This window comes from Psammomys obesus, unplaced genomic scaffold (assembly GCF_907164565.1).
Source record: "Psammomys obesus unplaced genomic scaffold, mPsaObe1.curated_primary_1811, whole genome shotgun sequence".
Lineage (NCBI taxonomy): Eukaryota > Metazoa > Chordata > Mammalia > Rodentia > Muridae > Psammomys > Psammomys obesus.
In genome coordinates, this window is record NW_026591643.1 from 3,361,964 (window position 1) to 3,379,998 (window position 18,035).

Here is an 18,035-nt window from a genome sequence, read left to right on the forward strand (position 1 = left end):
ATCTCATTACAGATGGTTGTGAGTCACCATGTGGTAGGTGGGAGTTGAACTTGGGACCTTTGGAAGAGCAGTCAGTCCTCTTAACCTCTGAGCCATCTCTCCAGCCCATATTTTTAGATCTTTGAATGTGGGCAGGTGATAGGGGATTTGATTTCTTGATTAGAAACAAGATTTTCTAATACGATTTTCTGCTCATAATTTATGACTACTTTCTCAAATTATAAAATTGTACTCTATCACTTCTTAGTCACTGTTCTATTGCTGAATTCAGAGACACCATGATTAAAGCAACTCTTACCAAAAAAGGGGGGAGGGGCATTTAATTGAGGCCTAGCTTACAGTTTCAGAGGTTTAGAGTATAGCACACCCATGATGCTGGAGAAGTACTGAGAGCTATATCTTGACCCCACTGCCTAAGAGAGACTGACACTGTGCCTGGCTTGGGCTTTTGAACCCATAACCCCACACTTCCCAGTGATATACTTCCTCTAACAAGGGCACACCTACCCAATAAGGCCACACCTAACTATTCTCAAGTACTGCCACTACCTGATGACTAAGCCTTCAAATAACTGAGCCTATGGAGGCTGTTTTTATTCAAATCACCACTAACACCATCACTTCCCTCCTGAAGGAAGAGGGTAAGGAAAGTTAAAGCAGGACTTTCATCACTGTCAATCTTTTGCCACTGACCTTCCAGTTTCAAATGGAAGAAAGAAATTGGTTTTATTCTTGTGTGCCAGTCTAGTTAATATTTTGGACATTCTGTTTTGAAAGGAAAGGAAAACAGACATCAGAGTGACCACTAAGAGTCTTAATCATATACACATTCAATTGTGTATACTGTATTCATTGTGTGTAGATGTTAGAACTCTTATAACTATATCAATGTATTTCTCTATGGTTTTGTTTGTACTGCAGTCATATAATTGAGTTTAGTATTAATATTATCATAGCTTCATAAACAGATGGCATAATCAGCAAACCAAATCAAGAAGTAGAATACTGGGCTGGAATTTGGAAGGAGATGAGGGAGGGAGGGCAGGATTGGGAGGGGAAGAGGGTGGGGGCTACAGCTGGAATACAAAGTGAATAAACTGTAATAAATATGGCTCAGCAGTTAAGACCTCTTGCTGGTACTCTTCGCAGAGGACCTGACCTCAGGTCCCAGCACCCACACCAGGTGGCTGATGACCACCTATAACCCTAGTTCTAAGGAATCCAAACCCCCTCTACTAGTACCCTGAGACACCCACACACAATGCATTCACTCACACAGAAACACATGTGTTTCATATACATGAGTCTTTCCATTTTCATTTATCTTCCAAGCATATTGTTAGTTTTATTCTTGACAACATAGATTAGTATTTTTGTGTTTAAATATGATATAAGTGAGCCAATAATATAACAATACTGACTTTTATTTAACATTATGCTTGTAAAGTTAATCACATTGCATATTATGTGTTTGTAATAGCAACATACAAAACTGTGAGTGACTCAGGACTCTAAGGTTTGTCTCTTGCTAAGAGGTAACCCTCATCCTTACAACTGAGATGAAAGGCAGAACTCCTCCAAGCAGCAGGAGAAAATAAAAACACTATACAGAGGTGGCCACACGGGTCCCCTAAAATACTTTAGTCAAGGCCAAGCGTAGCCAAAAGGAAGACTTTAAAAGTAGCTGTTTAATCCGAGTAACAATGGACTGAAATAAAAATCAGTTGTTTTTTTTTTGTTTGTTTTTAGTGAACAAAAAGAATAGCATCACAGTCTCTGCCATTAGTTGTACAACTATATTTTAAAAGACAGTCTGATTTCTGAAGTGTTAATTCTGTTCATGTTCTCAGAGGACATACACTAAACTTAGGAGGACAGAGCCATGTCTCAGATATAAAAACATTGCCTGTGTCACACGTGTGCATGTGCACACTCAAATCCATGTGCATGCTAAGCTGGGATCCACTGTAAGGATTCAGAAGGGTGCCAGTATCATGTAATAAGTGACCCCCCCAAGACAGGGTTTCTCTGTGCAGCCTTGGCTGTCCTGGATGCACTTTGTAGACCAGGCTGGCCTTGAACTCAGAGATCTGTATCCTCACATGTATGCACACGCATGCGCATACACACACCAGTAAAGCCAGCATATTACAAATAACAAAATTAATGTATGCTGAATCAAAGTCTTTTTAAGTCTGTTTTACAGGTAAAGCTCATAGGAAGATAGTCTTTGCTTTGGAACAAAGTTTCATAATTTAAAGCTCTTACAGACTATGTTTCTACAAGAAAGAAAGGGATTAATTATACTTATTGGTTTTCTGTGTGCACATGTGCAGGCGTGTGTGTCACAGCAGACATCAGATGTCAGAGGACAATGGAAGTCAGTTCTCTCCTTCCACAATGTAGGAAGTGCCTGGGAATCAAATTCAGGTCATGAGGCTTGGCAGCAAGTGCCTTTCCCTTCTGAGCACCTCAAGCAGACCATAGTACCTGAGACCTTAAAAGAACATGAACAATATCTAACAAGAATAACCATAGGTCCCAGCTTACCTGAGTCACAACTTGGCACCAGTGTTTCGGTATCCTTATGCAACATAAAAAAAAAATCTGCATTTTAAATATATCTATATTACTAGTAGCTGTACCAAAATAAGGCAGATTTGGGCTTTGGCAGCTTTAATTCCTTAGCACTGGGTTTTGCTATAGTCTCATCTACTCATTTAGACAGAGCACCCAAATCTGAAAGTTAATCAATGACCGACTGACAGTCTTTATAATAAAATCTCTCATGGACAATAAACAGAGCTTTTGATTTAAAAGCAGCAGGTACCATAGGATATGAGTAAGTAGGAACAGTTAGCTTTTCCAAGCAGCTTTCAATCTTGCTACCTATTGCCTACTCTCTACTCTCTCCTTTACACACACACACACACACACACACACACACACACACACACACATTTTCTCTCACTTTTTTTTAATATAGCCAAGGATGATATTGAAGTTCTGATCCTTTTGCCTCCACCTCCCAAGTGCTGGGAATAAAGGAATGCACCAATGTTGGACCATTTGGTAGCCAGACCAACAGAGAAAATGTGGGAATCTTGGGCAAGGTACACATGAAATAGAACTTTATCACTATTCTGTTTAAAATCTTGCAATAAATCAACTTAGAATCTTCCTTAATTAATTTCACAATGCAGTTTTCCTGTATATACTATGAAGAGATAGTTAGTGACTCCATTAGCAGACTATAACAGTTCAGTTGTCATCATTTGCTAACTTTACAAAATCACTTAGTAAGCCAGGCACAGTGGTACACGCCTACAATCCCAGCACGCAGGGAGGCAGAGGCAGGCAGATCTCTGTGAGTTTGAGGCCAGCCTGGTCTACAAAGCGTGTCCAGGACAGCCAAGGCAACACAGAGAAACCCTGTCTAGAAAAAAAAAAAAAGAAGAAGAAGAAATCACTTATTACATGATACTAGCATACTTCTGAATATTTTCAGTGAATCCCAACCTAACATTACAGGAGTAATTCTATTTAATATGTTTAAATTCAGTTTAAAAAGTTCAATATTAAAGGTAAAAGGTATCATCATTTTGAGGTAAGATACAATTTTGTAGTGAAGGCTGGCCAAGAACTTGTCATTGAATTCAAAATCCTCCTTCCTGAGTCCTACCTAAATTTTGAGGTAATAGTAAACTACTATTGGTGCCACATACTAAAGGTAAGAACACTGTTCTTACTGAAAAGCACAGACAAAAAGGCCCAAAATAAATGTTAAGGCACAGTTTTAACAATCAAAACTCAACTGCGTGGAGCCTTATCTAGCAACTAGCACTGTCTTACACCAACATTCCAAGACAAAGTCCCAATGACCTACGGCACCAGACTACCAAAGATCAGTCTCTAGAAAGGCAACTAGTGCTGTAAAGCTTAATATTTAACAAGATGGCAGAAAGTTAAGTCTACCCCTTCAGATATTACTGTTGCCTCAGCTTTTTTATAGACAAATGGTCTAGAAAAGTTCAGTGAATAACCTGCCCCTCTACTAATGCAAGTTCCTCCCCTCAGTAGCACAAGCCCTTCCTGAGCTCACAGCTACACCACAGTGTATGCAATGAGCTCTCTACTTCGGCTCCTTGGTAAATGTACAGCCATGCTCCATCAGCCTATCACTGTTGTTCAAACATGGCAAAATTTATAAGGCAGCCATAGACTTGCAAGAGGTTTGCTACAAACCTAATTCCTGTTTTTCAAACAAGAAATTTTCTATAACAGAAAGTAGTTTCCTAGACTCTTAAAGTATTTTTAAATTCATATACAGATTAGCTACAAAAATTTTTTATTCTACTGAAGAAAAAAAAGAGTACTCAGAAAGTCAGTATACATGGCTCTCATTTTGATGCACAATATGACTTTATTAAAATGTTTGTCTTAGAAAAAGTAAACTACCTTAAGCATCAAAGTCTACTCCTATGACTTTTCTATTATAAATTTGTGTGTGTGTGTGTGTGTGTGTGTGTGTGTGTGTGTGTGTGTGAATGCCATATGTATATGGATGCCCATGGAGGCCAAAAGAGTGCCAGATTCCTTGAAACTAGTACTGGGCACAGTGGTGCACGCCTGTAATACCATCACTCTGGGAGGCAGAGGCAGGCCGACTGCTGTGAGGCCAGCCTGGTCTTCAGAGCAAGTCCAGCACAGCCAAGGCTACACAGAGAAGCTCTGACTCAAAAAAATCCAAAAAGATTCCTTGATGCTGGAGTTAGAGGCAGCTGTGAGCCAGACTCACACTGTCACATTATAAATGCCTGTAACACCAGAAGCATTCTGGAGGCACAGGTAGAAAAATCGGAAGTTCAGACAAACCTGGGTTTGGGCAATTACAAAAAGAAAAAAGAAAAAAAGAAAAAACATGAAGTTATTTAAATGTTTCTTGGTGCTAGAGATGCAATGTCATCCTAATATATACAAGGTCTTGGGTGCAATGACCAGCCTGATGAATTAAAAAAAAAAGTTTGTTCTATATTATTACTAAATGGAAGTCATAAGGAAAATCAGGGTACTGTTAATTTAAAACATGCACACGCACACGCACACACACACACACACACACACACACACACACACACACACATGCACGCTCACTTCAGGAGACAGTGCTCTGAGAATATCTAGGACAATCTAGGAGGAACACTGAGAGAGATGTGAACCAAACAAGTCTAGATGAGTAAGTAGGGCCTGTCTAACATATACAAGGACTAGCAACATCCCCTCATGCCTTGGCAAAAAATTAAAAAAATCAAATAAATACAGAGAAATGAAAACTGTAAACTCCAAAATGGAATACCCAATGACCTCCAAGGGTTTTCTGTCACCCACCCCCCACCCCCCACTGGGGTTATAGACACGGGCAGTTACCGCTTTCCCTGGGTACTGGCCATCCAGATCAGGCTCTCCCAATGCTTGTATAGGAAGTTGAAGAAGGCAAAATGAGTAAATCAGAAATTTATTCTTATTGTCCAAAACAATGTATTTTTTAAGGAGAAAGAAACAACAAAATATGTAAGAGAAGATGCTGGGCGATGGCAGTGGTCACCTTTAATCCCAGCACTCCGGAGGCAGAGGCAGACGATCTCTGTGACTTCAAGGCCAGCCTGGTCTACAAAGTGAGTCCAGGACAGCCAGGGCTTGGTTACACAGAGAAACCCTGTCTCGAGAATCCAAAAACCAAACAAGACACGTGTGCTAGTCCTATACAAGTCTAACTGGAATCCCACGAGGAGACAACTCTAGAGTTGGATCACTCCTAAGAAGGTAATGAAAATGCCAGTAATGGTGTTCAAGCCTATCTGTACCTCTGATGCATCACCTAAGAGCTCTATAAACAAAGGCAAATCATCTTCCTGACACAAAAACCTCAGGGGTAACTCAGGCCCTTAGCATATCTTCATTGCTTCCAAGTTATTCTGGGCGTCCTGGTTATCCTGATTACCAACTTAAAGACACTTATAACAGACTCATCTGGCAGATAAGCCCTTGGGGGTAGCCTAGGAAGGCTTTCCAAAGAGGCTTTACTGACTTGGGAAGACCCACCCCGAAGGTGGCAGTACCCTTCCATGGTCGAGGGAGGCCTCCAGACTGAATAAAAAAGTTAAAGGTAGTGCGTACTAGCATTCACCTTTGCTTCCTTATAGGAGACAGAGGTAAATTCAGGCCATCTTCACCTCGATTTTTGAGACAGGGTCTCTCACTAAACCTAGAGCTCCTTGTTTTGGCTAGGCTGGCTGTCCAGCAAGCTCCAAAGATTCTTGGTTTTCTCCCCATCACAACCCAACACTGGAGTTACAGACATAGGCAATAACCAGCTTTGCATAGCAAGCACCTGCCCACAAAACTACACGTATCTCCCCAGCCTCTTCTCTGGTGATTCTAAAGCGAGCTCAACTTTACAAAGTTGCCTTTAGTCTCAACTCCCATATCACTCTGTTCACATGTTTGTGTTGGTAAATTCTCTGCCTACAAAATCTTTTCAATTAAGTTTTTAGTAGATGTACAACATAGTGAACCCATTCCTAAATTTCTCCAACAAATAACATCTTTTTTCCTTAGCTGACTTTCTACTGTTACTGAGTTAAAATTACACAGATTTTCCCTGTAAACAGTGGCACATAAGAACAATTAGAAAAACAAGAACAAAGGTCACAGAAAGAAAACTTGAAAGGGGTGTTAAAACTTACCATACACACCTGCAGTAGAATTGTTCATGGTAGACGGTCCGTTAATGACACCAGAAGAAAGAAGCTCATCAGATCCCCGCTGAAAAGCAAAATTAGTGCTCAATTAATAAAACAAGTTTTAAAATACTTGTTTATAGTTACTACTAAATTTGCTAAGTCATTATTTTATTTAAATATAAAGATATTTAAAGTTAGCAGCAAACTGTGTGGTAAGCAAAACATACATACAGCAGATGCAAAAAATTAAAAAAAAAAAAAAAAAAAAAAAGGCACTCCTGAGTGAGGTAGCCCAGACCCAGAAAGACACATGGCATGTGCTCACTTCTAAGTGGATTTTAGCATACGACAGGGTACACATACTCCAGTGCAGACCCCAAGATTAATCCTCTGGGCATCTTAGGCTTCATGTGGGCCCACTAGTTAGAGGAGTAGGGGATAGCTCTGACATGGACTATGTTGCCTGCTTTTTGATCACTTCCCCATGGTGGGACTGCCCTACCAGGACACAAAGGAGGAAGACGAACTCAGTCCTCATGGAATATATGAGCTGGGGTGTCTGGGTAGGGGCTCTCCTATTCCTCAGAATAGGAAAGTGAGAGGAAGGGTGGAACTGGGAGAAGAGGGAGGGGCCTATGACTAAGATGTAAATTAATAAAAAAAATAATATGTATGTATAACTTTATATAAATATTTAGAAAGTGAAAAGTGGGGACATAATTTTACAAATGCTTCTGACAATTCCAATCACCCAAGATGTTATGTTTAAAGTACTGAAGTGTATTTCATAGATGACAATCTGACAGGTTTTTATTCTGACAGTTTTTTATAAAATATATTTAAATGAAAATTATTTACACATTCTAAGAATCTTGACTTTCAACATCAATTTTAAAAATAGATCCCTTTATAAGAACACAATTTGTACCTATACTAGTCAAAAATTTTTTTTTATAATTACTGACTTCCATACCATTAATCTTAAAAATTATCTTTGGTGTACTGGTTTTTGTTTGGTTGGTTGGTTTTGGTTTTTCTGGATAGGGTTTCTCTGTGTAGCCTGGCTGTCCTGGACCTATTCTGTAGACCAGGCTGGCCTGTAACTCAGAAATCCTCCTGCCTCTGCCTTTGCGTCCTGATGCTGAGGACTGACCATGCTAGGCAAACATCCTACAACTCAGCTACAGCCCCAGACCTTGGTGTTTTTAAGATAAGAGTCCTGTTATATAACCAAGGCTGAATAATGATCTCTGCCCCCAGCCTTCTGATAGCAGAGCTGCAGAATGAGCCACACCTGTTCAGCCAAGAGTTCTGTCTTATTTGCATATCTGAACACCCAATGCTAAAATGTATCATTATACGATTTTCATTATAATCCTAATATAGAACATCAAGGTCATAAAACAATATTAGTATGGAATAAAAAATAAAAATCAATCTATTTCAAATGGATCAAATATGTCCATCTTGATAAATTTTAAAAGTAAGTATTTTGGCTCACTGGGTAATAAAACTTAATCTTCAAATAACTATAAATTTAAAAATAATACTACCACAAATACTTATTTTCATTTTTATTTTGTGTGTGCTTGTTGAATGTATGTTGTGGGGATAGGTACTGGCCCAACGAGGCCTGAAGGAGGAGTTTAGATTCCCTGAAAACAAGGAGTTCCAGGTGGTTGTGAACAGTCTATAGTGTGGCTGCTGGGGAACCAACTTTGGTTTTCTACAACAGCAGCTCTTAAACTTAAGGTAGCTCTCCAGCCTCTACAACAAACATTTTAGTTTCCGATGAAAATTAACCTCCAAAGGGTCTGCATTACTACAAATACTTAAACAAATATTTAAACAAAAAATATTTAAGCATACAGAAATTAACTATCCTCAGCTCTTTTTCTCAAGTTTAACAAAGCCCCCCCCCCAAAAAAAACAAAACAAAGGAATTAAATAAGCAAGCACAATGAAAGAAAAATTTCAAATCTCAATTCACCAGGATAGTGCCTTACTTAAAGGACAGAAATTCCCAACTTCTGCTTTCTGATCTGATAATCAATGGACAGTTTGCTGTCTACCTGCAGATAAAGTTAAGGTTTTGAGTTTTATATATAGTAGTAATCTGCCTGACGGTGCTGGCACACACCTTTAATGCCAGCACTTGGAAGGCAGAGCCAGGCAGATCTCTGAGTTCAAGACAAGCCAGGTCTACAGAGTTCCAGAACAGCCAGGGCTACACAGAGAAACCTTGTTTAAAAAAAATAGTAATCCATTGTATCCAACATGATTTAAAAATGAGGGATCTGGGGCTGGAGATATGGCTCAGTGGTTAAGAGTGCTGGCTGCTTTTCCAGAGGACCCAGGTTTAATTCTCAGCACCCATACAGTAGCTAATAACGGTCTAGAACTCCAATTCCAGAGACTCTGACAACCTCAGACCAATACACATAAAAAATTAAAATAAAGATTATCTAAAAAATGAGGAATTTGATAAGATGCATTTTGCTATTAGATGTCATTTATTTGATAAAAGGCTCTTAAAACCAGATTTTGCGTATAAAACAAACAAAACCCACCAGGCCCAGTGACACATGCCTGTAATCCCAGCACTCACTAGGGGAGTTCAAGGCCACCCTGGTCTACAAGGTGAGTCCAGCACAGCCAAAGCTATACAGTGACACCTTATCTGGAAAAACAAAAAACACTGACTCCTGACTTGGGTATACAAGGTAACTAAAAGCAGGCTGAGACCCTGGTAGCTCTCCCTTCATTTTGAAATTATAGTCCTTATTTCTGCATGTAGGCATGTTAATAACTACCTAGAAAAAAAGGTAACACCAAATTAACCTTTTTAGTTAATTTTTTTAGTTCTCTTCAAGGCCCAAGAAACAAAGATATGAGGTATCTTATTGTCAGCTTTTTATAATGTCCTATTCCAGATCCCCCCCAAAGGTGTCAAAAGTCTTCAGTCAGGGTCCTAAACCTGCCGTCACCATGGATTCCAGAAATAGACCTCACACAACAGAAACAGAAGAACCTCACACAATAGACCATGACCCAAATGAGGGTAACTGTCCACGATGACAAAGGCAGCACTCTGGAGCATGACTAACTCTCTGAGAAGCCTTCTGTCCTCTCCTTCTGACCACCATGTAGAACCAGAAGAGACAATAAACAGACCACACCTTGAACAGCAGTGCTTAGCTCCACACACGCCTCTTGCCCCACCCACCATGCTTCCTCTACCTAAACTTGTATTAGTACCACAAAGATGGAGATGAGCAAGAGGACCCGCCCCTCTTTTTGTTTCTCTTCCTGATGCATGTTGATTAAATCTCCTTTCTCTGCCTTTCACAATTACTCATCTCTTTCACTCACAACTGGGGCAGGTGGCTGTGCTCAGCATGAGCAACCCTTTCACAAAATTCTCTAAAAGGGATAACATTTAAATGTGTCCAAAAAAAAAAAAGACCTTTTATATGGATTGCAGACTAAAATATAAAGAAAAAAAAATGATGAAAACCCCAGAAGATAATGGAATAACTTTGTTGTCATGTAGTAGGACACTATGTCTTATACAAGAAGCAAGGACTATGTAGACATACGCCTGTAACCCAGCACTCAGGAGGCTGAGGCAGAAGAACCAGAAGCTCCAGACCAGCCCAAGGTACAGTGAAACTGTCTCAACCACCAACAACAAAAAGCATAAACGCAAAGAAAAATTTAGATATACACTTTAAAATTAAGTTATGTATTTAATGTAAAAGAAAGAAAACATATCGGCATACACCTATGTATATGTATAATCAACAAAGTATTTATAACCTTAAGAAAAACTTAATCATGAAAGAATAAAGCATGAGAAATGAAGAATAAGAGTTAAGATTAAAATAACAGAAAATAAGCAGCATCTTGCCAAGCAGACTGTGACCACTGTAGCTCACCTGCACTTTGCACTTTCCTACAAAAGGATCATCAATCCTCCATCATTCACAGCCCCATGACTTGCAATGTCATGGGAGAACAACTTCCTGCCTCACTGACATTGAGCAATTTTGTGATATGCTTTGGCCACTGGAGTATAAATACCACAACAACATTTAACCCAAGCATGGTTAATCTTTTTTTTTTCCCAAGTTTTTTGTTTGTTTTATTTTCTTTGCTTTCACTCTGTAACAAGAACATGTTCCACACCAGAGAACATTACTCTAGTGGCCCAATTTGCAACACAGGAATTAAGTAAAGCCACCCACATTGTAAATGAACAAAATATATTTTTCTAATATTATATGCAATCAACACTGGAAAACAAGTTTAATCTTACTGGTTACTGAGGGACACATAAGTTAAGACACTAACACCAGCATGTGAAGAAAGGTGTAAAATGGAGCCCTGGTAAGGCTGAGCAACAAAACTCTTAGAATTAAACGAGACTTAACTTGAGGTGACAACCTGTAACACTAGCTGACCCATCCAACATGTACACCCAAAGGATCCCTGTGGCCTACCGCTATGCACACCTGAGGCATGCTTACTCATGCACACTTACATAAAGGACATTCCGAGATCGTCGCTCATACTAGAGCAGCAGGGAACAACCAAGTGCTGTCAATTACAAATCCATCTTTATAAATGTATGCAATTGGCTATACTTTCTCACGAAATACGGTAATCTCAAATATTAAGAGGCAATCACATAGAATAAATTCAGGTTTATTATTACTACTTTATGTGACACATATGTGTGTGAAAAAAGTCAGTTCTCTCCTCAAAGACAACACAACTGTTCAGCAGGAGGAAAAAGACTGCATCATGAGTAAACACATTGCCAAGAAGGTGTTAACAGGCCAAAATATCAAACATCATGTGGCAGGTGTGGGAGGGAGGTTAGCACTGCATCACCAGTCTCCTTAGAAACACATGGTCAGTTTACGTAAGTCCAGCAATTTCCTGTGGATTGTTAGCTCTCTGGCCATGTCAACACATAAATCAGCTTCATTTGCCTCAAGCATAAATTACTGAAGCTCCCTCCTACAGAAAAACAAATACACAGGACCAACAAAACAAAGGAATATTGTGACTAAGCAGTAGAAATAAAAATGTTTCATTCTCAAATTTGATAGGAATTGGTTTTATTTGTAATTCAAGCGAGAATATTAATTAATGTGATTAAAACACAATCCCTACAACTGAGGAAAGCCATTAAAATAAAATGTAAGGAAGATTTTGAAACTAAACAAAATTCTAAATTTCATATCAGACCTAATATATACAAGAATTCAAGGATAAGGTATCATTTGTTTTACCTATGAAGACCATCAAGGGAAACTATAAAAAAATTATTAATTCTCTAGGATTCTAATTTTTCTTTAAATGAACATAATCTGAAAACACCCAAATACTACCTTCAATCAAAGCAAATTTCTAGCAAATGAACTATCCACCCTTTGTGAAACTTTCCAAAATAGAAAATTCATTTGTCCAGCTCTTGGTGATCTGTTCCATAAACAGAAATGTATGCTATCATATTACATGCATGTCATTAGTAGTCTTAAATAAGTGTCTACTTTTATTTCCCCCCTCCCTTCCTCTGCCATCCCTTGGCCCCTGCTGTCCTGAGCTTTCACCACCTTGGCCCTGGTCTGGTCCCAAGGATTACTCTCCTTTATAACTTCCTTCACAGAACTTACAAGTTTTTTCATGTACTCTGTTAAAACACACACACACACACACACACACACACACACACACACACTCACTCACTCACTCACTCACTCAAACATCCTTGCTTAAGTAAGTCAGTGCAATGGTTCTCAACCTTGCTAATGCTGCAACCCTTTAATACAGTTCCTCATGTTGTGATGACTTTCAACCAAAAATTTTTATTGCTACTCCATAACTGTAATTTTGCAATTGTTAAGAATCATTATGTAAATATTCTTGAAGACAGAAGTTTTCCCAGGGGGTCTAAAACCATAGGTTAAGAACCACTGCTATAGAGATAAGAAGCAGTAGTTTTAAATAAATATGTATTTTTTTATCTTCTGAGACAGGGTCTCACTAAATTCATTTAAATTTACAAAATTTAAATGCGCTTCAGTAAATTCATGTAATGAATACCAGGCGAATATTAAATATAATGAAGCATGGGCTAGCAAGATAGTCAAATATACAGAAAATGGTGATTGTTGCCATGCCTGAGAACCTAAGTTTGATCCACATAGTAAAAGAAGAGAACTGAGCTGGGCATGGTGGCACACACCTTAAATCCCAGCACTTGGGAGGCAGAGGCAGGTGGATCTCTTATGAATTCGAGGCCAGCCCCCAGTCCACAGTTCAAGGAAAGCCAGGGCTATCCAGTGATAGCCTGTCTCGAAACCTTCCCCACCAGAGAGAGAAAGGGGGAGAGAGAGAACTGACTGCCTTTGATTTCCACACTGTGGCACATGGACACACACCCACATCCACAAAAATAAAAATTTTTAATTAAAAAAAAGTACCATACTGTAATACATGGATATAAATTTACAAAGCATGCAGTTTCAGAAGCTGTATGTATTGGTTTTAATAACATACAAAATAAATAAACACATATATTGCAAGAAGTACGAAAATGCTGAGCCATCTCATCTTTCCTGCACGCCCACACTAACTTTGCACATAGCAATCCAAAGTCTTGATTCTATTTCACAAACTACCATTTATATATGAAGTGACATATGTATAGGTTTTATTATTCATAAAAATGTTTACTGGTGGCAGGCACCTTTAATCCTAGCACTCAGGAAGCAAAGATAGGCAAATCTCTGTGAGTTCAAGGCCAGCCTGGTCTACAAAGCCTATCAGGATGACACAGTAAGACCCCATCTCTAAAACAAAACAAAACAAAAACATTAGAGCACAATATTGAAAATTCCAACAATAGAGGCTTAAAAACTACTACCCTTAAAATATTTTACAGCTGTTAAAAACAATAGGGGCCGGGCACAGTAGGATTACACCTGTAATCTCAGCACTCAGGGAGGCAGAAGCAAGTGGATTTCTGTGAATTCGAGGCTAGCCTGGTGTACAAAGCAAATCCAGAAGAGCCAAGGCTACACAGAGAAGAAACCCTGTCTCAAAAAACGAAAGGAACAGGGGCCAGGCCAAGCAGTGTGGCACACTTAATACCAACATTCAGGTGGCAGAGGCAATTGGATTTCTGTGAGTTCGAGGCCAACATGGTCTATACAGTGAGTTCCAGGACAGCTAGGGCTACACAGTGAAACTCTGTCAAGAGGGGAGGGGAGGGGAGGAAGGGGAGGGGAAAGAGAAGAGAAGAGAAGAGAAGACAAGAGAAGAGAAGACAAGAGAAGAACACAAGACAACAGGAGAGGATTCTTAATAAGATCAAATATTTACTTTTAGCTGGCACATAGTAATTATGTGTGCATGTGGAGTAATTATATATATTAGTGGAACACAGTATACTGTATATTATCAATTTGTGTATACAATAACAATCAGGGTCAGGATAATTGACACGTCTATTATCTGACATTATTTCCTTGAACATTTAAATTTCTGTAAAAATCATTAATATTTTAATGTTTCATTTATTTTAATGATTCAGTACAATCTTTAGAATACTTTGATTAGCACTGTAATTTTTGTAAAATTCTTACCATCTATAAATAAGGGATGTCCTTTCATTTTTCTGCCTCAAAAGTTATTTTGTAGTTAGCACTATATATCATTAATAACCTTCTTTAGTTTTCTTGTTTTTGTCTGTTTTTCAAGACACGGATTTTCTGTCCAGCCCTAGCTGTTCTGGAACCCCCTCTGTGACCAGGCTGGCCTGGAGCTCATAAAGAGCTGCCTGCCTCTGCCTCCCCAGTGCTGGAACTCCCTCTGTTACCAGGCTGGCCTGGAGCTCATACAGATCCTCCTGCCTCTGCCCCCCAGTGCTAGGATTAATGGCACATACTGCCCCAGCCAGCACCAACACCGACACCCCTGAGCAAAACCTGCCTTCTAAACGCTGAGACTAAAGACATGTGCCTCCAAGCCCAGCTCAACCTTAGTTAACTTCATTTATAGGTTTTTAGATGCCTTTTAAAGCCTCTTGACTTCTTCAGTAACTTTGCTGTCGTTGTATTAGTCTGAGTTTTAGAGTAAGGATTTTTAGTAAGGTTGAATCCTTCAACTTTACTAAATTTTTCACCAATTCAAACAATTTTTGAAGTGCTTAGATTTTCTTCCATATAAAATAATGTCACCTGGAAATACTGATAATTTGATTTCCTTTTTCCTATGTGGATTCCCTGTATTTGTTTCCTTCATCTTGTTGCCCTGGGTATGATTTCCCAGGGTAATACTGAATGGTGTTGGATAGCTGACACCCTTGTCTTGTTCCTAATCTTAAAAGCAGCAACTAATGCTTTTCCCCATCCGATAACGCTGGCTATGTGGGACTTTCACACACCATCCTTACTATGGAGAGTTGCATTTCTTCTCTACTTAGTGTTTAAAAGATTATTTTATCAGGAACTAATGTTAAATTTTACTAATTTCTTCCACTGTTGTTTTTATTCTTTACTCAGTCGATGTCATTTTTACCACACTTATCAACTTGTGCACACTGAGACACCCTTTCATCCCTGGAATAGAGACCATTTAATTGTAGGTATAAATCCTATTGTATGACTGACCTAGATCTGTCAGTCTTTTAGCGACAATTTCTGCATCTTTTTATCACTGTAAACATGTATCGGTTTACAGTTTCCTTTTTTGATAGGGTAACGCTAGCCTCAGGGGATGGTTCCCACTATTATAATCCTTTGGAACACTTACAGAATTGGTGTTAACTGTTTGGTAAACTTATTTAGAAAGTGGCTCAGTCAGTCCACAAAGCGTTTATCATATAAGCATGAGATCCTACCTAAGTCTGGATTCCCAGCACATAAAGTCCAGCACACACCTATAATCCTAGCGCTTGGATGGTAGAGACAGGAGAGTCCCTGGGGCTTACTGGCCAGCCAATCTAGCCAAACTGGCAAGTTCCAGAAACAGCTGAGGAACATACTGACTTGACCTATGATCTCCACAAGCATGTGTATGCACATGTACTCACAATGTGTGTGTGTGTGTGTGTATGTGTGTGTGTGTCCCTCAGCAAAAAAGACACAAGATCCTGGGTTTTTGTTAGAACTTTAACACTCAATCTTGGTATTTGTCTTTCTGCACTTCTTCTGTCCTCATGATTTGATTCTGGTAAGTTTTGGGGGATGGTTTTTATGCACTGTGTATTCAGATGCTGAATTATGTGCCCAGAGATCTGACTGCAGTCCAGATGTGGACACTGTCATTTCTATGAAGAATTTCTTGTCTCAATGTTTCGTAAAAAAATTGTTCTGTATAAAGAGCTGAACAGCCAATAGCTAGGCAGAAGAGTTAGGGCTGGACTTACAATCCTAGGGAGGGGGTCCCAGGTGGGAGAGAGAGGGAGAAAAGGTGGAGAAGGAAAAACAGTCAAGGAGGAGAAGGGGCCATGAGGAAGCCGCCATGAGGGCAGATGGATCAGAAGCACCAAGGAGAGACTCTAATGGCGAGCAGCATAGGACACACGGCTAGAAGTAGCCTTGCTAGTGTAACTGTGCTAGAATAGGTCACTATCCGCCCAGCTTAGTGCTTCAAAGCTTATTAATAACGTGATAGGTCTCTGTGTCATTATTTGGGAGCAAGAATAGGAATAGAAAAAAATAATTGTTTTACCTAATACAGACCCAGAAACAAATTTCTTGAATCTCCAGTTTGCAGTGTGAGTTCTATAGAATAACCTGAACTTTGCATTTCAGTGGCATTATGGATTGTAATGTCTGTTTATTTACCTCTTATATACTTATTTCTATCTTCTGTTTTTTTCTTTGGTTAGTGTAGCTAAAGATTTTACAATTATTACAACTGCAATAAACCAGCTAGTTCTTCCTTAGATTTTTATTTGCTTTAGTGTTTTGGATCTCTGACCCCAAGACTTTATCTACTCTGATTAGTATCTTTTCTTTTCTTCTACTAATTTTGAGTTTACTTGCTCTTGTCATTCTATTTCCTTATCATTAATACATTTGAAATGTTTGGTTTGGTTTTCTTTTTCTTTCTGGCACAAGATCATATTTGCTATTGGTCTAGATTGCCTCAAACTCATGACCCTCCTATTGCTATCTCCTCAGGTCTAGGGCTATAGCCATGTAACGCCACATGCTATAATAGTAAATCATTATAGTTTCTATCTCAGCACTGCTACAACCTTATCCCATTGGTGTGCGTTCATGGATCAATTTTTCTTTTGACCTACCGGTTATTCAAAAGAATGTTACTTGGTATACATGCATTTTTATAATTTTTGTTTTTTGAGACAAGGGTTTCTCTGTGTGCCCCTGGATATCCTGGAACTCAAGAGATCTGCCTCTGCCTCCTGGGTTCTGAGATTAAGGTGTGCACCACCACTGTTCAGCTTATTTTCTCTTGGTTTTACTTATCTCATTGCAGTCAGAGAAAACACATTCTAATGTCAAATTCTTCAATCTATTAGATTTGTCCTGTAGCCTATGTCTATTTACACTACTCCATTTGCAGAATATGCATTTCTGCAGCTGCTGCATGCCATGTTATGTAAATGTCTGTCAGCTCCACTTGCTCTGCAGTATATATATATATCTTACCTCTGAGGCTTCCTTGGTAATTTCTTTCTACATGATATGTTCATTAATGAACATGGGATGGAGTCCCAAACAATACAGTAATCTAGTCTACTCTCCTTTTATAACTAGCACCATCTCCTTTATATAAAGGAGTGTCCCCAGAATTGAATACATATGTATTTATAACTATAATTCCAGCTTGCTAAACTATCCCTTCATCTTTACAGAGTGACCTGTCTCTTTTCAGTTTTCTATTTAATGTGTGATTTCTCTACTTACTTTTGATTTCTGTTTGTAGAGAATATCTTTTTTGATCCTTTCACTTTCAGTTTTTGTGAGTCTTCACTAATGAACTGATACTATTAAAGCATGGTCTTGGTAAACACTTTTGTTTGTTTTAAAGTTTGACTTTTGAACTTCATACTTTCTTACATTTTCATTTATTATAGCTAACCTAGTGATAGCAAATTCCCCTTGGCTTTTGCTGTCCTAGGAAGTATGTCTCCTTTAATTCTAAAGAGTAACTATAAAGAGTACAGTAATCTTGGTTGTTCCTCCCATCCCTTCCCAGGACTGTGAATATATGATATCATTCATTTGCTTCATATGGCTTCTCTAG

General features: G+C 38.9%; 1 protein-coding gene across 4 annotated transcripts in view; it reads right to left on the minus strand.

Moving 5' to 3' along the window:
• Nucleotides 1–18,035, minus strand: part of Ptbp3 (polypyrimidine tract binding protein 3) — an 81,464-nt gene that overhangs the window by 49,933 nt on the left and 13,496 nt on the right. For 2 of the 4 annotated variants that reach the window (XM_055611665.1, XM_055611667.1), the window contains exon 2: nt 6,747–6,825. In XM_055611665.1, the coding sequence (XP_055467640.1) occupies nt 6,747–6,825 (79 nt within the window). Of the gene's footprint in view, nt 1–693; nt 709–6,746; nt 6,826–18,035 lie in introns of those variants that run through there. The other 2 variants (XM_055611666.1, XM_055611668.1) reach the window with 2 other exon arrangements.